Genomic DNA, 14,926 nt, shown 5'->3' with positions numbered 1-14,926 from the left:
GGGATACTTCGACGACGAGCAGTACACTCAGCGCGTCGCTCAACGTGCTCTGGCCAGTTTGGCCGATGATGCAATGCGGCGCGACTATCTGCGGCGCGAGGCTATTAAGGAGCGTAAGGAGAAGAGACGCGCTCGGGAAGACCGCGACGCTTAGGTCGCATACGATGCCCGATTGGTTGGAACGGTGCCCGTCCCAGGAGGGCGGATGTAACGGAGCGGGTCTCGGCTTCGTCCCGTCCCGGGGCGCGACTGCCTAATCGGGTATCAGGGCGCCGTTACCCTCTGCCTCGGGCTAAGGGCATGGGCGCAGGGTTGGACAATTCTATCGTACATAAGGACTGCTCAGTCGACCTCTGCCTGTATCTTACTTGCGAGCATCGAACTACAGCTTACCCCTGTCTTTCTTTGAGCCCGAGTAACCGTGTGAACGCACCTCGCTGACTAAGACAGCTTGCCCGCGTCACAGTTAGCGATGCTTACTAATTACGGGCCGGGAGATACCTGAGACAAGCTCAGGTAACGTAGTGAAGGAGACGATATCGCGCACGCCTTTCAGGACGTCTTCCAGGACTACTTACACTGGGTTCGAGCCCTACGACGACAGCGGCTTGCGCGTTACCTCCGCCACCGCTTAACACTCAGATGCCGCGAGGTTTGTTCGCAACGACACCGCGATAACTCGATCGTTCATTTCAATCAACGCATCAATAGCTGACCTGCTGGAACGCGCCTACCCTCGATTCGATGGAGCTCAGATAATTCCAGCGCGGGCTCTATTTCTGTTGTACGTGGTTTGCGACGCCAGATTCTTCACGATGGATTACAAGCGCAGCCTGGTGGATGCATTCAGTAACGACAGGACATACACGTTATTACCAGTGTTCTACGATACAGCGAGCTCAAACTCCAAGATTAGAAGCACGTCTAAGGAAAGATATCCTGCCCAATCAGGTAACGACCGTGGTGTGCATGGGAGCACGTTGTGCAATTCATTAGCGGGTTACTCAAAGTCTAGATTCCAGATGGAGGTGTTGACAGCATTTGTGGCGCGCCTGGACCGTTTCCAGCTTAGGCCGATAGGTAGATGTCCTAGGGGATGCCCATTAGCTTCGTCACGGTGGGGTGGATGCATCGTTCAATGCACGTACGACGAGAGTCAGCGTCGCAGAAGATCCGAGCTGAGACTGCAAAGCCGAAACGTCGCCGGTGACGTAAATGCCAGTCCCTGAGACGGCCTGGGGGGAGAGAAAGCGAGATGCGCATCATCAAACTGCAATCCAGTGAATGGATTGGCGCAGGGAGTCTCACAAGGTACGTCGTCGGCGTGCTGCCATCCGGGTTTACCCACTTCACCGTGACCTTACCGGTGGCTGGGTCCACGCTAAACTGCGGAATACAATCAGGATCGTCTGCATTGATGCCGTGCAGAAGGTCAGTGCTCACTATTGTCGTCTGGGCGTAGCCAATAGCGTAAGTGTCATACACGTAGGTGGGCGTGGTAGATCCAGCGGGCGCTACAGCACGCACGAGGGGTCAGCACATACGGATGAGAGAGCAGAGCGAAGTAAAGCAAACGCGTACTGGAAGCCCGAGTATTCTGCAGCTCAAGATAGATGGTATTCCTGCAACCGCCACGACAGCTGTCAGCCTCAAGCCCTGAGGAGCTGGCTCGATGAAGCAACGTACCCGGGGCCGAGCGTCACCTGCGAGCCCGAGCGGATGGCAACTCCGGATAATCTGTAGGGGGTCCCCGGATGCGGCAACTGCACGACGTTCGTGGCGATTTCAGGCTCGGTATACGTGAACGTCCACGCGCTCGCGAGGTTAGTGACGCCGTAGGCCCCGAGGTAGCCAAGGGGCACGCCGTCGCGCTTGCGCGAGGGTAAGGAACCCGACGGCCAGATGGCGATGGGGCTCGTGTAAGTGTAGCCAGGCGTGGTCGAAGGGATGGAGCGCCGTTCGCTGTCGGTGCGCGAGCCGAACAGACGTGCGGGTTTGGCGGGCGGGAGACCGCGCTTGAGCCGGTCCGCGTTGGAGGAGAACGTGCCGCTTGGGGAAGCCTGGACGGCGACAAGCCCGAAAGCGAGGATGAGCAGGATGGCAAGGGTACGGCGAGTGGAGAACATTTCTACTCTATGAAACTTGCAGGGAGCTGGCGCAAGTCAAGAACAGCAGAACGAAACGTATCCAAAGCCGCAGGTGGGTCGAGGGTCTTGCTGGTCGTCTCTGATATGTCCACCGTCGATCCGCTCGCTGTGCCTGGAGGATGCGAAAAGTCGGGACCGCGCCGTCAAACTTGTGCCTGGCGGACTTTTATTTCATTGGAGCTCGTCCAGGCTCGTCCTTGACCCTGTCCCGCAACGCTTTTGTTCAGCTTCATGTCAAGCATCTACGACATTCTGGAAGATGATGTTCTATGGGGTTGAGCTTGTGTTGAGTGGTACTCTTGCGGGTCAGGGATACTCACATGAGCCAGCTGCACCAGTGGGGATGCCTTCTCGACAGGATCTCAGATTAAGTGGCCCAATCTTCCCACGGGCCCATATATGTATCTAGCACCTCCCGTCTTTTCGGAAAGTCGCCATTTGGGTCAGATTTGGGTGCAAGATTGATCCACATAATCGAATCCTCATGATCGTGCTACTCCTGTTTTGATATGTCGAGTGCAAAGTCTACAGCTCCGCCTCGTCGACGTTGAGGTTCAGTGCCGTGAAGAACCAAATCATCTCCAAGAAAGCATCCACCTCGATGTCTTGAATGTACTTAATCAGCGCCGTGACCGAGAGAGAGTAACGAGACACGAGCAAACCTACTTTCGTTGACGGTATGATTGATAGGGACATCTCGCTGATGTGGTTTCGATCATAAAGAGCATTCAAACCTTTCCGAATATAAAGACTTGAGAGCTCACCACCCCGAGTTTCAGCTTTGCCCTCAACCGCTTCATGCAACCACTGCCTATCTAAAACCAGCATAATACCTACTGTGTGGGAGATGGCCGTATCAGTGCCCATCAAGGCTGCAGAACAGGCTGATGAAGCCTTGTATGTGGTGTCAACATCAACTCGCTTCTCGCGGATCTTATTGTATGGCATAGGCTGTTAGAGCAGTGGATCACGATATCCGTGATCGCGTTATTTGCCTACGAGTATGGTGCGTGACATATGGTCTTGCCAACTACAGAGTGGTGCTTATGCTATGACCGCGATGGCCTGTTTTCAGTGATTACACTCAGCGACGAGGTAGTACCTGAGGTGGTATCTCCGGGGCAAATCCAGGCTGAAATTTCTCCTCCTGTCAGGTCGATCGAGCCTGGAATAAGCGATGGAGTCTCGCTATTATCTTATTCTTCTTGAACAGATATTATTCCTTGTTCGAGATATTCTCGGTGGCCGTGATATCGTTCAACCCTGCCTGGTTCAACGCGGTGGGTAGTTATTTCTGTGTCCTTTCCTGGATGCGCGCGATTGACCCTTTCCGCAATGTCATAGGTGTCAGTGACTTACTCTCCTGCCAATGTCACCGACGGGATAGCTCACGATTCCAGATAGCTGCACGCACTTCGTCAAGTTTCAAGGCGCCGGTTCCTCAGTAGCTGTCGGGATCGGCGAAGGTGTGCTATCAGTTCGTTTCGTATGCCCTGCCTGCGAGCTCACACATAACATCGGATAGCGTTGATGATTCTTCGCGTCCACGCGATCTATCAGAATCGGCTCGTTGCGGTTGCTCTTTCTCTCTGTCTAGCGGGTCAGATCATCCTACAGATCATCGTGGTGTCGCAGGGATTCGGTACGTCTACTTTGCAGGTGCAGTGTCACGTACTAATGATGCTAACCTGCGATCGATGAGAAGCTCTCTTCGAGCCGACAGGTGGATGCGTTCTGGTAACGAAGACCTCGGCGTACTGGATCGCACCGCTCGTCACGGAAAGCCTGATCTTTATTCTGACGATGTGGCGACTGCGCCTCTACTTCAGGAGAGGGGCATCTATGCCGTACGTATTGTCCCTTAGTGGCGCCCGCGCCTATCGCTGACAATCATCTAGTGCTATGAGATTATTTCTCCGAGTGAGCATGAGTGTTATATCTAGAGGGTTGATTTCAAGAAGGTGCTTGACTCACGCTCGAGTAGGACGGAGTCGCTTACTTCCTCGTGGTTTTCACGGCAAATCTTATCAACGCCATCATTTTCCTCGTACGGAGCGTAACTCAGGCTCTCGCGGATTTCTGCTCACAAGTGCATGTAGACGGCGCAGCCATCACGCAAGGAAATATTCGCCGCGGTGAGCCAGGTAGTGACATCCATAACTGCTTCGAGGTAATCACACTCTCGTCAATGCCCGTGGATACGAAAGCGACGTCATTCTAATCAATGGCCCCGATCCCAGATTATACCTGAATCTGAAGGGCTTCTACTCTCCGCCCCAAGATTTACCAGACGTCTCTCAGGCGATCGAAGGCGGTCCCATCACCTTTGGTCGCCGCTCAGAGAAGCGAAGCGAACAAGACCCACGAGATTGGCACACATTCAATGATTACTATAATCCGTACGCGGCGAACGTCGGTATCGCATCGGAACCTGGCGAAATCCCGCTCACCAACATGCGACATACCCGTTCGGTGAGGGATCATGATTCTCTCTGGCATGACGGCTCACTCAGCTTGTTTGGTCCAGCATGATCCCGAATCCGACTCGCCGCACACGGGCTCCGTAGTGTGAAGACTTTTTTGGTGTTTTGGCGATTGAGGAGCCCCGTCATGGCAAAGGGAGACTGGACCTCTTATCTTCGACAGTTGTGGACGCATGCTGGGCCTAGTACACCGCTCTGGGAAACCCGAGGACAACTCGTCCTGCGCCTCTATCACATATGATACCCCTGCCTGGTTGCTGGTCGATTGCATCAGGACGAAGCATCTGCACGCCGACCTCAGTCGTAACTGTGGCCATAGGCGGAGCCCGTTGCGCGCCAGTTGTGACCCCGATGACATACTTATATCAACCCCTGCCTGTATTGCTGGACTCCACCACATGTAGTGACCTATAGACTGCTATTATCTAGATATAGCGGCAAACGTTTGGCAACCGAGAATATTCCATTTGTCACTGAGCGTGTCGTCACGAAGCCAAATTGCCAATTACCACCGGCATTCACCTATCATTGGGATTATCCACCACAACCCGCACCCGTGCTTTCAACTGCTTGCACTCTTCATATCGTTCAACACACAACCAACCGGAGAATGTGATCGACCCTATCCATGTCAGGCTTTCCTGCTGAGTCTTCGTGTTTTCACCGGTCACATTGCGGCTCTCCACAAGCTCCAATCAATGCTCCAACGCTCGACCCTGTATCGCGAGATCTTCGCCTATGATGAGAGTCGAGAGACTCGGAAAATAACGAATATGCTCGATTGTAGGGCGGAGTGTCGCGTTCAAGATATCTTCACAGGCGTCCAAACCCCCCATTGTCTTCCAGAACACGAGAATATCCGGAGAGCGTCATAGGCCATTGGGTTGGCGAATCGTACGCGGACATGTCATGGATGGAAATGGCCGTGGGCTCCAATTCTATCGACTGAGGAGCTAGCTTGGTGCATATTTCGGTGGGCTGCAGCCTTGAACGAGCGGTAGACTTGAGAATGAGCTGGTACACATGTGCACCCGACTCGTCGAGGACAGCGCAAAGCATCCGTAACCTGTCCTCGAATGACAAATGTGATATCTGAAGTTTGATGTCCCCATCGTTGGGGATCCGCAGTCGGTGTCTTGTTCCACTATTCCAAAGATGTTCGAAAGCTGATAACATGTCTTCATCACCTGTGCTCCTGCCAGGTCCCAATAAAAGCGTGGCACGAGGTGGCAGGATGAGAGAGCGGATCAACGCGAGGCGATCGAGTGTCGCGCGCCTTTGGGTACGATTGATCAGCGCTCCAGTAACAGGGTTATATCTCGGTGTCGAGTACACGCAGATCGTTGCTACTCTGTGCTGCTTTGTGCTATTTGGCCCTTGGTCACGCGACATAGGACCCTGGACGTCTCTATGCGCGGTTCTGCACGACCCTGCCGGCGTCGATGACAGTAGCTGCTCCTGGCTCTAGCGGTTGAGAAGATCAGGCACTGCTCCGCAACTGGAATGTGTTCATTCAAAAGAAACACTGTACGAGATCTACCCTGATGCGCCGATGAATCTCGTATCGCGCCTCTGCTACCCGATACGGCTACCTCGTCCCGAGCCACAGCGAAGAAGCATGCATGCGGTATGTCGACATGAACGAACGTGCAGTCTCGAGGCGAATCGGAAGGCGACGCGTTGAGACCGCTTAGCTGCGGTGGTTTCGCCGTCGCAGATCCGAAATCAATGTATTGAGCAACATACGCTGTTTGCCCGACTGACACGAACGCGCCTTATCTCGAAGTCTTCGCCTGTCCTTGCACGCAATGAGTAGCAAAGAGGTATAAAAGGGGCCGAATGGTCGTACGAGACCCCCAGTGCAGTCGCTTCCGCTTCACCACCCCATCCCAATCCCATTCACAATTCAATATGCCCGTCGGTACCAAGAAGGCCGGTGTCCCTGCTCCTCAGGTGTGTGTCAGAGCGTACATGCTACTCTCGATGCGCTGGCTGAGGTCGATCCCGTCCCAATAGCCCAAAGCTGGCAAGGAATCCGTCCCTGCGCGTTCCCCGCCCGCTGCGAAAGCAGCCGAGACAAAGCCCGCCGAGAAGACCGCCCCTGCTAAGGGTGTGCCCAGAGAGAAGCCCGTCAGCGGCGGCAAGAAGAAATAGATCACGACACGATCGTGTAGGATGTAAGCTTCGCGAAAGACTATCGTTCCTCGTGCCAGAGTATTGATTGACGTAGCATAGCGCCACTTTCCGACCGATGCTCGCTTCGTGATTTGGTTAGCGACGTCGTTGGAATGTGGCTGCTAGTTGTGCTTGTAAATCTGACATACCTGTAATTGTGCCTATAATTCGAAGTAACTCGTTCCAGTGCATGCGATGTCGATCGTTTGAGCTGTTATTCCGGTCCGAGAAGATATATTTTTTCTCTCCAATGGGCGCTCAGTACGAGATCTGTGTTGCCACAACATTCATAAGTCCCTACGCAGCGGTGTCCAGACAGTATCCTGGCAGGAGTGCCGATTTTAGAACAGTCACGTGGTCGCTAACATTGACACGTCCGCCGAGCGCTGCGACGGGAGCGTATTGCCAGCACCTCCAATACTCACCGTTATCCCCTCCTTCAACCCAACTGAAGGACTTTAGAGGCCGGACGCCCAACACGTCGGCCATGTCGAAGGCCTACGTGATCCCTTCGGACCTTTCGCAGGCGACGGTCACCAATACCGCGTCCTTGCTACGCATCGTCGCGCTAGGTCTGATCTCAGCTGCTGCAATTGCGTCTCGTCTCTTTGCTGTCGTCAATTTCGAGAGTATCATCCATGAATTGTGAGCAGATTGTATGTCATCTTGAATCCAAGCTCATTCCATCTTAGCGACCCGTGGTTCAACTAGTATGCTCCGTACCATCTGTGGATGACATACAATAACGTCCATGTTAGCCGTGCCACCCGAGTATTGACTTCCCGTGGATTCTATGTGAGTGTTGAAGCTGCAGTATGCTCACGTCGTCCGACTAACCTCTACGAACACAGGAATTCTGGAACTGGTTCGACCCTACAGCATGGTACCCACTCGGCCGTGTCGTTGGCGGAACCATCTATCCTGGCCTCATGGCCACGAGCGGCGTCATCCACAACATTCTTCACGGTCTGAACCTACCCGTCGACATTCGCAACATCTGCGTGCTTCTCGCCCCCGGGTTTAGCGCGTTCACTGCATGGGCTACCTACATGTTAGTTCTCCGTCCTATGCCGTCAACTATGCTGAAATCGTCACAGGTTCACCAAGGAACTGAAGGATGAGAGCGCCGGCCTCCTCGCAGCTGCCTTCATTGGCATCGTGCCGGGTTACATCTCCCGTTCAGTCGCAGGTTCCTACGACAACGAGGCGATCGCCATTTTTATCCTCATGTTCACCTTCTACCTCTGGATCAAGGCATTGAAGCTAGGCAGCGCGCTCTATGGAACTGGCGCTGCCATCTTCTACTTCTACATGGTCGCCGCTTGGGGTACGTTACTATACGCACCGGGAGCTCACACCGGCTGAGGCTGATCTGGACCCTTGCTTAGGTGGTTATGCTTTCATCACGAACATGATCCCTTTGCATGCGCTTATCCTCATCCTCATGGGCCGCTTCACAAGTCGCCTATATGTCGCATACTCGTCGTGGTATGCCATTGGTACTCTTGCCAGCATGCAGGTACCCTTCGTCGGCTTCCAACCTGTGCGCACAAGCGAACATATGGCTGCCCTTGGTGAGTGGTCACTGTTTCTGCTGTGAGGTCACAAGCAGTGACCGCCGTTCGCAGGTGTCTTTGGTCTACTCCAAATCATCGCATTCGCACAGCTCGTGCGCTCCCACCTGTCATCAAAACAGTTCCAAAACCTGCTTCTGGGTTCGGTCATTGCCGCGGGCATACTCGGGACGTTCGCTATTGTCGGCCTGACCTACAAGGGATGGATCGCACCGTGGACGGGCCGTTTCTACTCCCTGTGGGACACCGGCTACGCTAAAAAGTGAGCGGTGTGGCCGTGTTGCGGTGAGCTTGATGCTGATGGCGTTTTTGCAGATACATCCCCATCATCGCCTCCGTTTCCGAGCACCAGCCGACGGCCTGGCCCTCGTTCTTCATGGACCTCCAGTTCCTCGTCTTCCTTTTCCCGGCCGGCGTCGTCCTCTGCTTCCGCGAGTTGCGCGACGAGCACATCTTCGTCATCGTGTATGCGCTCATGGGCAGCTACTTTGCGGGCGTCATGGTCCGGCTCATGCTGACGCTCACTCCCTGCGTCTGCGTTGCCGCCGCCGTCGCTTTCTCGCATTTGCTGGACACCTACCTGGACCCGACGGAGCCGGAAGCCGCCCCCGAGGCGTCCGCGAGCAAAGAGGCGCCGGGCGTCGTTGGCAGCCTCGTTACCGGCGTCGCGCAGTCTGCTGCCACGGCCGTCACGGCCGCGAAGAAGCCCAAAGCACGCGGCGTGTTCGGGATCGACACGCGGCTGATCGTGGTGTTCAACGCGCTGTGCATGCTCTGGTTCTTCGTGCTGCACTGCACATACGTGACCTCGACCGCGTACTCGTCCCCGTCCGTCGTGCTCGCATCCCACAATCCGGACGGGAGCCAGAACATCATCGACGATTTCCGCGAGGCGTACTACTGGCTGAGGCAGAACACGCCCGAGGATGCGGTCGTTATGAGCTGGTGGGATTATGGCTACCAGATCGCCGGGTTCGCGGACAGGCCGACGTTGGTGGACAACAATACCTGGAACAACAGTCAGTCGTCTCTTGTTCCGTACCCTACCCTCGCGCGCATGGGAGATTGACGTGTTTCGCCCTTGTCCAGCTCACATCGCCACCGTCGGAAAGGCGATGTCCAGCAGCGAGGAGGTGGCGTACCCCATCCTGCGGAAGCACGACGTCGACTACGTCCTCGTGATCTTCGGCGGTTTGCTCGGTTACTCCGGCGACGATATCAACAAGTTCTTGTGGATGGTCCGCATCGCGCAGGGCGTCTGGCCGGACGAGATCCAGGAGCCGAACTACTTTACGCCGCAGGGCGAGTACCGCGTCGACGACCGGGCATCGCAGACGATGAAGGACAGCTTGATGTACAAGATGTCGTACTACCGGTCAGTGGGCGTCCGAATCTGACTCGCTCGCGTGACGCTGAGCGTGGTGTTTTCTCTCTTATGCTTTAGCTTCTCCGAGCTGTTTGGCGGAGCGCAGGCGGTCGACCGTGTTCGCCAGCAGCAAATGCCGCGCGACGGACCCACTCTTGACTACCTCCGTAAGTGATCGAGCGCTCCATATGTGCGCGAACGTCTCCTGACCTTCGTCGGTTTGCAGAGGAGGCTTTCACCTCGGAAAACTGGATCGTGCGCATCTACGAGGTGAAGAAGGAGGACGCGCTCGGCCGAGATCTGAAAACTGCGAACGCGTTCGCGCAGGGGAAGAAGCGGAAGAGGAGCAAGCCGCTGACGAGGCGGAGGGCCGCCGTGTAAAACCAGTACCTGTCGCTGCGCCTGCTAACAAATTTGCTGCTTTCGATTTGCTTCGCTGTTGCATGAGAGCCGCATCTGCGTTTTCCTGGTGTTGGCTCTGAATCTAACTACCAAGACTAGTGAGCTGGCACCTACGACGTATTGCAACCCGCGACATCGGTTTATCCGGCTGCCGAGCACTCAGACTGATTACCACACCTGACTGATTAGACTGATTACCACATCTGACGAGTTGCGTCCCTACGTTATACCATCATGGCGCCCTCCGTCACGAAAGCTGAAGCTCCAACGGAAGTAAGTCATTCCATTGCACTGCGCGCCGATGCGCGCTCAACAGTGACCACGGCAGCCTAGTGATATAGCGTCGCAAGAACAACGAGTGACGCTTCCGTCCTTCACCGCCGATACCGCATGGGAGATCGGCGTTCTTTTACGGGAACGGCTGGTTAAGGCGACGCAGACGCCGGTGGTCATCTCGATCGCGACCGCCAACGGCTCGCATCTGCTCTTCCACTGCGCGACCCACCCGGGCACGGCGCCGGACAACGACCACTGGGTCGCGCGGAAGCGCAACACGGTCCTGCGCTTCGGGTGCAGCACGTGGTACATGCACAACAAGTTCAAGGGCGACGAGGACGCGTTCGCGCGTAAGTACGGATTGGGGGAAAGGGCGGGAGAGTACGCGATCCATGGCGGCGGGGTGCCGATCAGGGTAAAGGGCGTGGAGGGTGTCGTCGGGGTGGTCGTCGTGAGCGGTCTCGCGCAGAACGAGGACCATCAGGTCGTTATCGAGTGTCTGGACGATTACCTGTCGGCGTAGGGACACCGTTCATGATTGCGCTGCAGTGGAAACTAGGTCTCGATTTACATGTGCATAACATATCAATCCTGCGCGTCCTTTCTACGAACTTGGTCGTCGCGGTTGCCTATATGTGCCTGAAACATATCCTAGTGATAGTTAGGCACGGCGGCGTCGACGACGACGACGATCGTATGTAAAAACCAAAGCCTGTGGCTCGGCAAACGCCCATGGCGTCACGAAAGCGCCGCAGCCGCCATCACCGCACTCTCGACACTTGCGGACCTTCAACCCGGGTCGTCTCGGACCACCATGTCTTTGCAGGTGAACCTGTCCAGCAAAGAGTTATACACCGCTTACCAGGATGTCCTCAACGCGCGCAACATCGACTGGTGCTTGTTCACGTACGAGAGAGGCTCCAATGATCTGAAGGTGCAATCGACGGGCGATGGAGGGCTGGAGGAACTACAAGACGAATTCTCCGATGGAAGGTGTGTGACAGCCGAGGATAGACACAAAACTCGACGACGAACTGACTGCGATGCTTAGAATGCAGTATGCCTTCGTTCGCGTCAAGGATCCCAATGTATGTCCCAGTCCAACACGGGTCTGATCATGTCCATGACTGACCGATATACGCAATGCAGAGCCAGTTGCCCAAGTTCGTGCAGATCAACTGGTGCGGCGATGGCGTTCCCGTCGCAAGGAAAGGCCTGTTCCACACCCACTCGTCCGCCGTAGCCAACTTCCTTCGTGGTGCTCACGTAGTGATCTCCGCTCGCAACGAGGTAACCGTCCATCCCAACCCGCACTGTCACTTTACCGCTAACCTTCACTCAGTCCGACGTCGCTCCAGATGTGATCATGAAGCGCGTCGAGGCCGCGTCCGGTGCCAAATACTCCGTTCAGAAGGAGAAGCCCCGGGCGTACGAGCCGATAACGCCCGTCGGCACGAGCTACACCCCGGTGGGAAAGGTCGACATGAACGCGCTGCGCAAGACCACGCCCGTCACCACTCCGACGGCCCCATCCAAGCCGCCCGCCATCCCGTCTGCTCCGAGGCCCGCCGCAGGTTTTGCCCGCCCCGGCCCTGCCCCAAGCGACGCCTGGCCCGAGGAGAAACCCGCCGCGCCCGCGCCTCCGCCTTCCATCCCTAGCGCCCCGCGCCCAACACCTGCGGTATGTTTCACGAGCATAGCTTCCAGCCCTTTCGGTTCAGCTCACAACCTCCGGCGTCTGACAGGCCTCAACCAGACCCGTGCCATCCGCCCCTGCGCCGACCGCCTCCTCAAACGTGCCGACTAAGCCCGCGGAAGATGACCGAATCGCCCCCGTCGGAACCGCCTACACGCCCGTCTCGCTCCCCGCGCCGAAGAAACTCAAGAACCCGTTCGAGGCCATGCAACAGCAACAGCAGCAGCAGCCAGCTGCCCCCGCCGCCCCCGCATCCAAGAAGACGGGGCTGTCGTGGAGCGAGCGCCAGGCGCTCGCGAAGCAGCGCGCGGAGGAGGACGAGGCGCGCAGCCGTGCGGCGGGCTGGAAGGCGCCCGCGGCCCCCGTCAGCACGCCCGGGTCGGCCGCGACCAGGCTGGGAGCCGGCGTCGTGCCCGGAGCGGCGACGAACGTTACCGCGGCGCGTGCGGGGCTCGACACGAGCAAGGTCGCCGGCGCGGCGGTCGTGGGCGGCGCGACCGTCGGCGCGGTGGGCAAGATGATGCTCGAAAAGGAAGAGGAAGAGGCGGACGAGGATTGGGACGAGAGCACGGCGGAGCCTGTAACGCGATTTTGGTTGTTATTGCGACGTATACCTGACCGCTTCCTTTGCAGTCCGCGCCGCCCCCTGCGCCCCCGGCACCGCCTGCCCCGCCGGCGCCTCCGATGCCTTCGCGTGACAATCGCTCAGAGCCGGAACCGGAGCCTGAACCCGAGGCAGCTGCTCCCCCGCCACCGCCTCCTGTATGTTCTGAATCATGTCGGTGAATTGGCCGGAGTGCTCATCCACCCCCCAGCCACCACCGCCACCACCGCCTCCGCCGGTGGTACAGATGGCAGCTCTCAGCGTTGAACCAGAACCCGAGCCAGAACCAGCGCCTGCCCCGCCTCCTGCTCCATCCGCCCACAAGGGCCAAGGTCTCTGTGCCGTAGTGCTGTACGACTACGAGGTCAGCCCCCCAAGAGTCGACCCTCGTGCCCCTCATATGACGTCTCGCATGATTCTAGGCAACGGAAGAGAACGAGATGAACCTGGTCGAAGGCGAAGTCATCGAACAGATCGAGCAGCTCGACGAGGGCTGGTGGTCCGGCATTGGTGCGGACGGCTCCAAGGCGGGCATGTTCCCCGCCAATTATGTGGAGGTCATCGAGACGGAACCCGAGCCGGAGCCAGAGGCCGCTGCTCCGCCGCCGCCGCCTCCACCTCCACCTCCGCCACCTCCGGTACGCCGATTTCCAGCGTCATAGACGTGACGCCTTTGTTGACTGACGATATGGATGTAGCCGCCTGCCCCGGCTGCTCCTGCTGCTCCTCCGGCGCCTCCCGCTCCGGAGCCCGAGCCCGAGCCCGCGGCTGACGAGGGAGCGACCGCGATCGCTTTGTACGAGTGAGTCCCCGTCGCGTTTGTACTCGTTGTCCATGCCTGATTGGCCCGCCCGCTCAGCTACGAGGCAGCCGAAGACAATGAGCTGTCGTTCACGGAGGGCGAGCGCATCACGGAGATCGAAGCTGCGTCGGACGACTGGTGGCAGGGAAGGAACTCGCGAGGCGAGGTTGGGCTGTTCCCAGGTATGCACGAATTGGGCTCTTTTGCGGAGGAATGTGATCGCTGATACATGCGGTGCCAGCGAACTACGTGCAACTCGAAGGACAAGAGTAAAGGGGCATTGATTCGTACTGGGCCACTGCATTGATATATACCAAGGACTGTCGTTCAAAATCCCGCTTCTTCCATGCTACCACGGGCAGGGAAGCGCTATCCAATGTCTACAGGTGGTGTCGTAGGGTAGTTCTATGCTACTCATCCTCGTAGTGATGTATCTACACGAGCAACGTTTCAGAAACAGCGCTCTCAAACGTCGGTGGGTACTGACCTCGTGAGCGAGCTTTATCCACTCTCCTAAGCTCCGCAGGTACTCGTCCTGCCCTTCGTCCACCTGGATGTCCGGATTCCACAGCACGAACGACGAGAACTGTGCGCTTGGTGCGAGTACCTTGGGGGGCACGGACCCGGCGCCTTCTTCTGCTGTGGCGTTCTCGGAGTCCACGTCGATGACGTCCTCGTCGAGATCCATCGCGCTCGCTCGTCGCGCGGGACGTCGACGCGCTGTTGGCGTCCGCTTCTTCGTCGCGGCCGTGTCCTTGGACGTCGATGGAGTGGCACGCGCGGAGGGCTCTTTGAGGACGAGACCGGCGTATCCTGGAGGAAGTTCGACCTTGACCCCTTGGACTGCTCGACCGCGGAACGCGGCCGTGTAGCGCGGGCGCTCTTTCTTTGTGATACCCTGAGGGTTGACGATTCCGGACGCGAGAGGTATCGGCGCTTCGTCCGTGTCCGGTGGTGGTTGCGCCTGCGTGTCCGCTCGCTGCGGAGGAGACTGTGTTGAAGAAGCTGAAGACGACGACGACGCGCAGGGGAGTTGGGAGGTGGACGGTCTGGGGCGGAAGTACGTCGATATCGGGGCCGGGCCGGTGAAGTTGATATTGAACGGCATGAGGTTGGGCGAGCATTCTGGTATCACGCCTTTGGGAGTCGATATGTGGATAGGTGCAGCCATGATTGAGGAAGTTGCTCGAGGAGTTCAATAGCCAGTACTGACAAGTGGGACGCCGTGTTGCGGTCGACGCGAGACTTTACCGAATGGGAAACCACGCGGTTTGCCTGAGGGCAGGCGCTTTGGCGTTGTATATATTACGGAATATAACGTTGAGCGCCGTTCAAAAGTTGACGTGGTGCATGTAATACTTGAGTGGTTTCCGTCTTAACATACAGTCCAACGGCGAAAAA

The 14,926-nt window shown here is 57.0% G+C and overlaps 6 protein-coding genes across 6 annotated transcripts; 5 read left to right on the top strand and 1 right to left on the bottom strand.

Annotated features, from left to right (window-relative positions):
* Window positions 1-1,068: 1,068 nt before the first annotated feature.
* Window positions 1,069-2,126, bottom strand: PUNSTDRAFT_136999 (uncharacterized protein; the record flags this gene model as incomplete). The annotated part of the gene is made up of 6 exons (XM_007386617.1): window positions 1,069-1,089; window positions 1,149-1,235; window positions 1,309-1,386; window positions 1,444-1,514; window positions 1,582-1,622; window positions 1,687-2,126. The coding sequence occupies 6 exons, from the start codon at window positions 2,124-2,126 to the stop codon at window positions 1,069-1,071; spliced, it is 738 nt and encodes a 245-aa protein (XP_007386679.1).
* An 868-nt stretch (window positions 2,127-2,994) lies between these two features.
* On the top strand, window positions 2,995-4,719 carry PUNSTDRAFT_136998 (uncharacterized protein; the record flags this gene model as incomplete). The annotated part of the gene is made up of 12 exons (XM_007386616.1): window positions 2,995-3,044; window positions 3,098-3,153; window positions 3,223-3,242; window positions 3,302-3,497; window positions 3,548-3,613; window positions 3,673-3,789; window positions 3,853-3,994; window positions 4,046-4,067; window positions 4,132-4,194; window positions 4,247-4,317; window positions 4,388-4,619; window positions 4,675-4,719. The coding sequence occupies 12 exons, from the start codon at window positions 2,995-2,997 to the stop codon at window positions 4,717-4,719; spliced, it is 1,080 nt and encodes a 359-aa protein (XP_007386678.1).
* Window positions 4,720-6,541: 1,822 nt separating this feature from the next.
* On the top strand, window positions 6,542-6,784 carry PUNSTDRAFT_136997 (uncharacterized protein; the record flags this gene model as incomplete). Its single annotated transcript, XM_007386615.1, has 2 exons — window positions 6,542-6,583; window positions 6,647-6,784. The coding sequence occupies 2 exons, from the start codon at window positions 6,542-6,544 to the stop codon at window positions 6,782-6,784; spliced, it is 180 nt and encodes a 59-aa protein (XP_007386677.1).
* A 441-nt stretch (window positions 6,785-7,225) lies between these two features.
* On the top strand, window positions 7,226-10,163 carry PUNSTDRAFT_122067 (oligosaccharyl transferase STT3 subunit). The gene is made up of 11 exons (XM_007386614.1): window positions 7,226-7,450; window positions 7,498-7,515; window positions 7,564-7,600; window positions 7,657-7,856; window positions 7,903-8,132; window positions 8,194-8,379; window positions 8,434-8,641; window positions 8,695-9,398; window positions 9,469-9,754; window positions 9,824-9,912; window positions 9,972-10,163. Exons 1-11 carry the CDS (start codon window positions 7,293-7,295, stop codon window positions 10,124-10,126), a joined length of 2,271 nt encoding a protein of 756 aa, XP_007386676.1. The 5' UTR covers window positions 7,226-7,292; the 3' UTR covers window positions 10,127-10,163.
* A 207-nt stretch (window positions 10,164-10,370) lies between these two features.
* On the top strand, window positions 10,371-11,063 carry PUNSTDRAFT_54478 (DUF336 domain-containing protein). The gene is made up of 2 exons (XM_007386613.1): window positions 10,371-10,420; window positions 10,476-11,063. The coding sequence occupies exons 1-2, from the start codon at window positions 10,382-10,384 to the stop codon at window positions 10,944-10,946; spliced, it is 510 nt and encodes a 169-aa protein (XP_007386675.1). The 5' UTR covers window positions 10,371-10,381; the 3' UTR covers window positions 10,947-11,063.
* Window positions 11,064-11,208: 145 nt separating this feature from the next.
* Window positions 11,209-13,997, top strand: PUNSTDRAFT_54477 (uncharacterized protein). Its single transcript, XM_007386612.1, has 11 exons — window positions 11,209-11,416; window positions 11,475-11,511; window positions 11,573-11,713; window positions 11,766-12,104; window positions 12,169-12,699; window positions 12,753-12,881; window positions 12,935-13,087; window positions 13,146-13,361; window positions 13,422-13,525; window positions 13,583-13,707; window positions 13,767-13,997. The coding sequence occupies exons 1-11, from the start codon at window positions 11,238-11,240 to the stop codon at window positions 13,796-13,798; spliced, it is 1,986 nt and encodes a 661-aa protein (XP_007386674.1). The 5' UTR covers window positions 11,209-11,237; the 3' UTR covers window positions 13,799-13,997.
* Window positions 13,998-14,926: the final 929 nt, after the last annotated feature.

This window comes from Punctularia strigosozonata (genome assembly GCF_000264995.1).
Source record: "Punctularia strigosozonata HHB-11173 SS5 unplaced genomic scaffold PUNSTscaffold_11, whole genome shotgun sequence".
In the NCBI taxonomy this organism is placed as follows: domain Eukaryota; kingdom Fungi; phylum Basidiomycota; class Agaricomycetes; order Corticiales; family Punctulariaceae; genus Punctularia; species Punctularia strigosozonata.
Note: the sequence above shows the minus strand (reverse complement) of the source record. Positions and strands in the feature narration are given on the sequence as shown.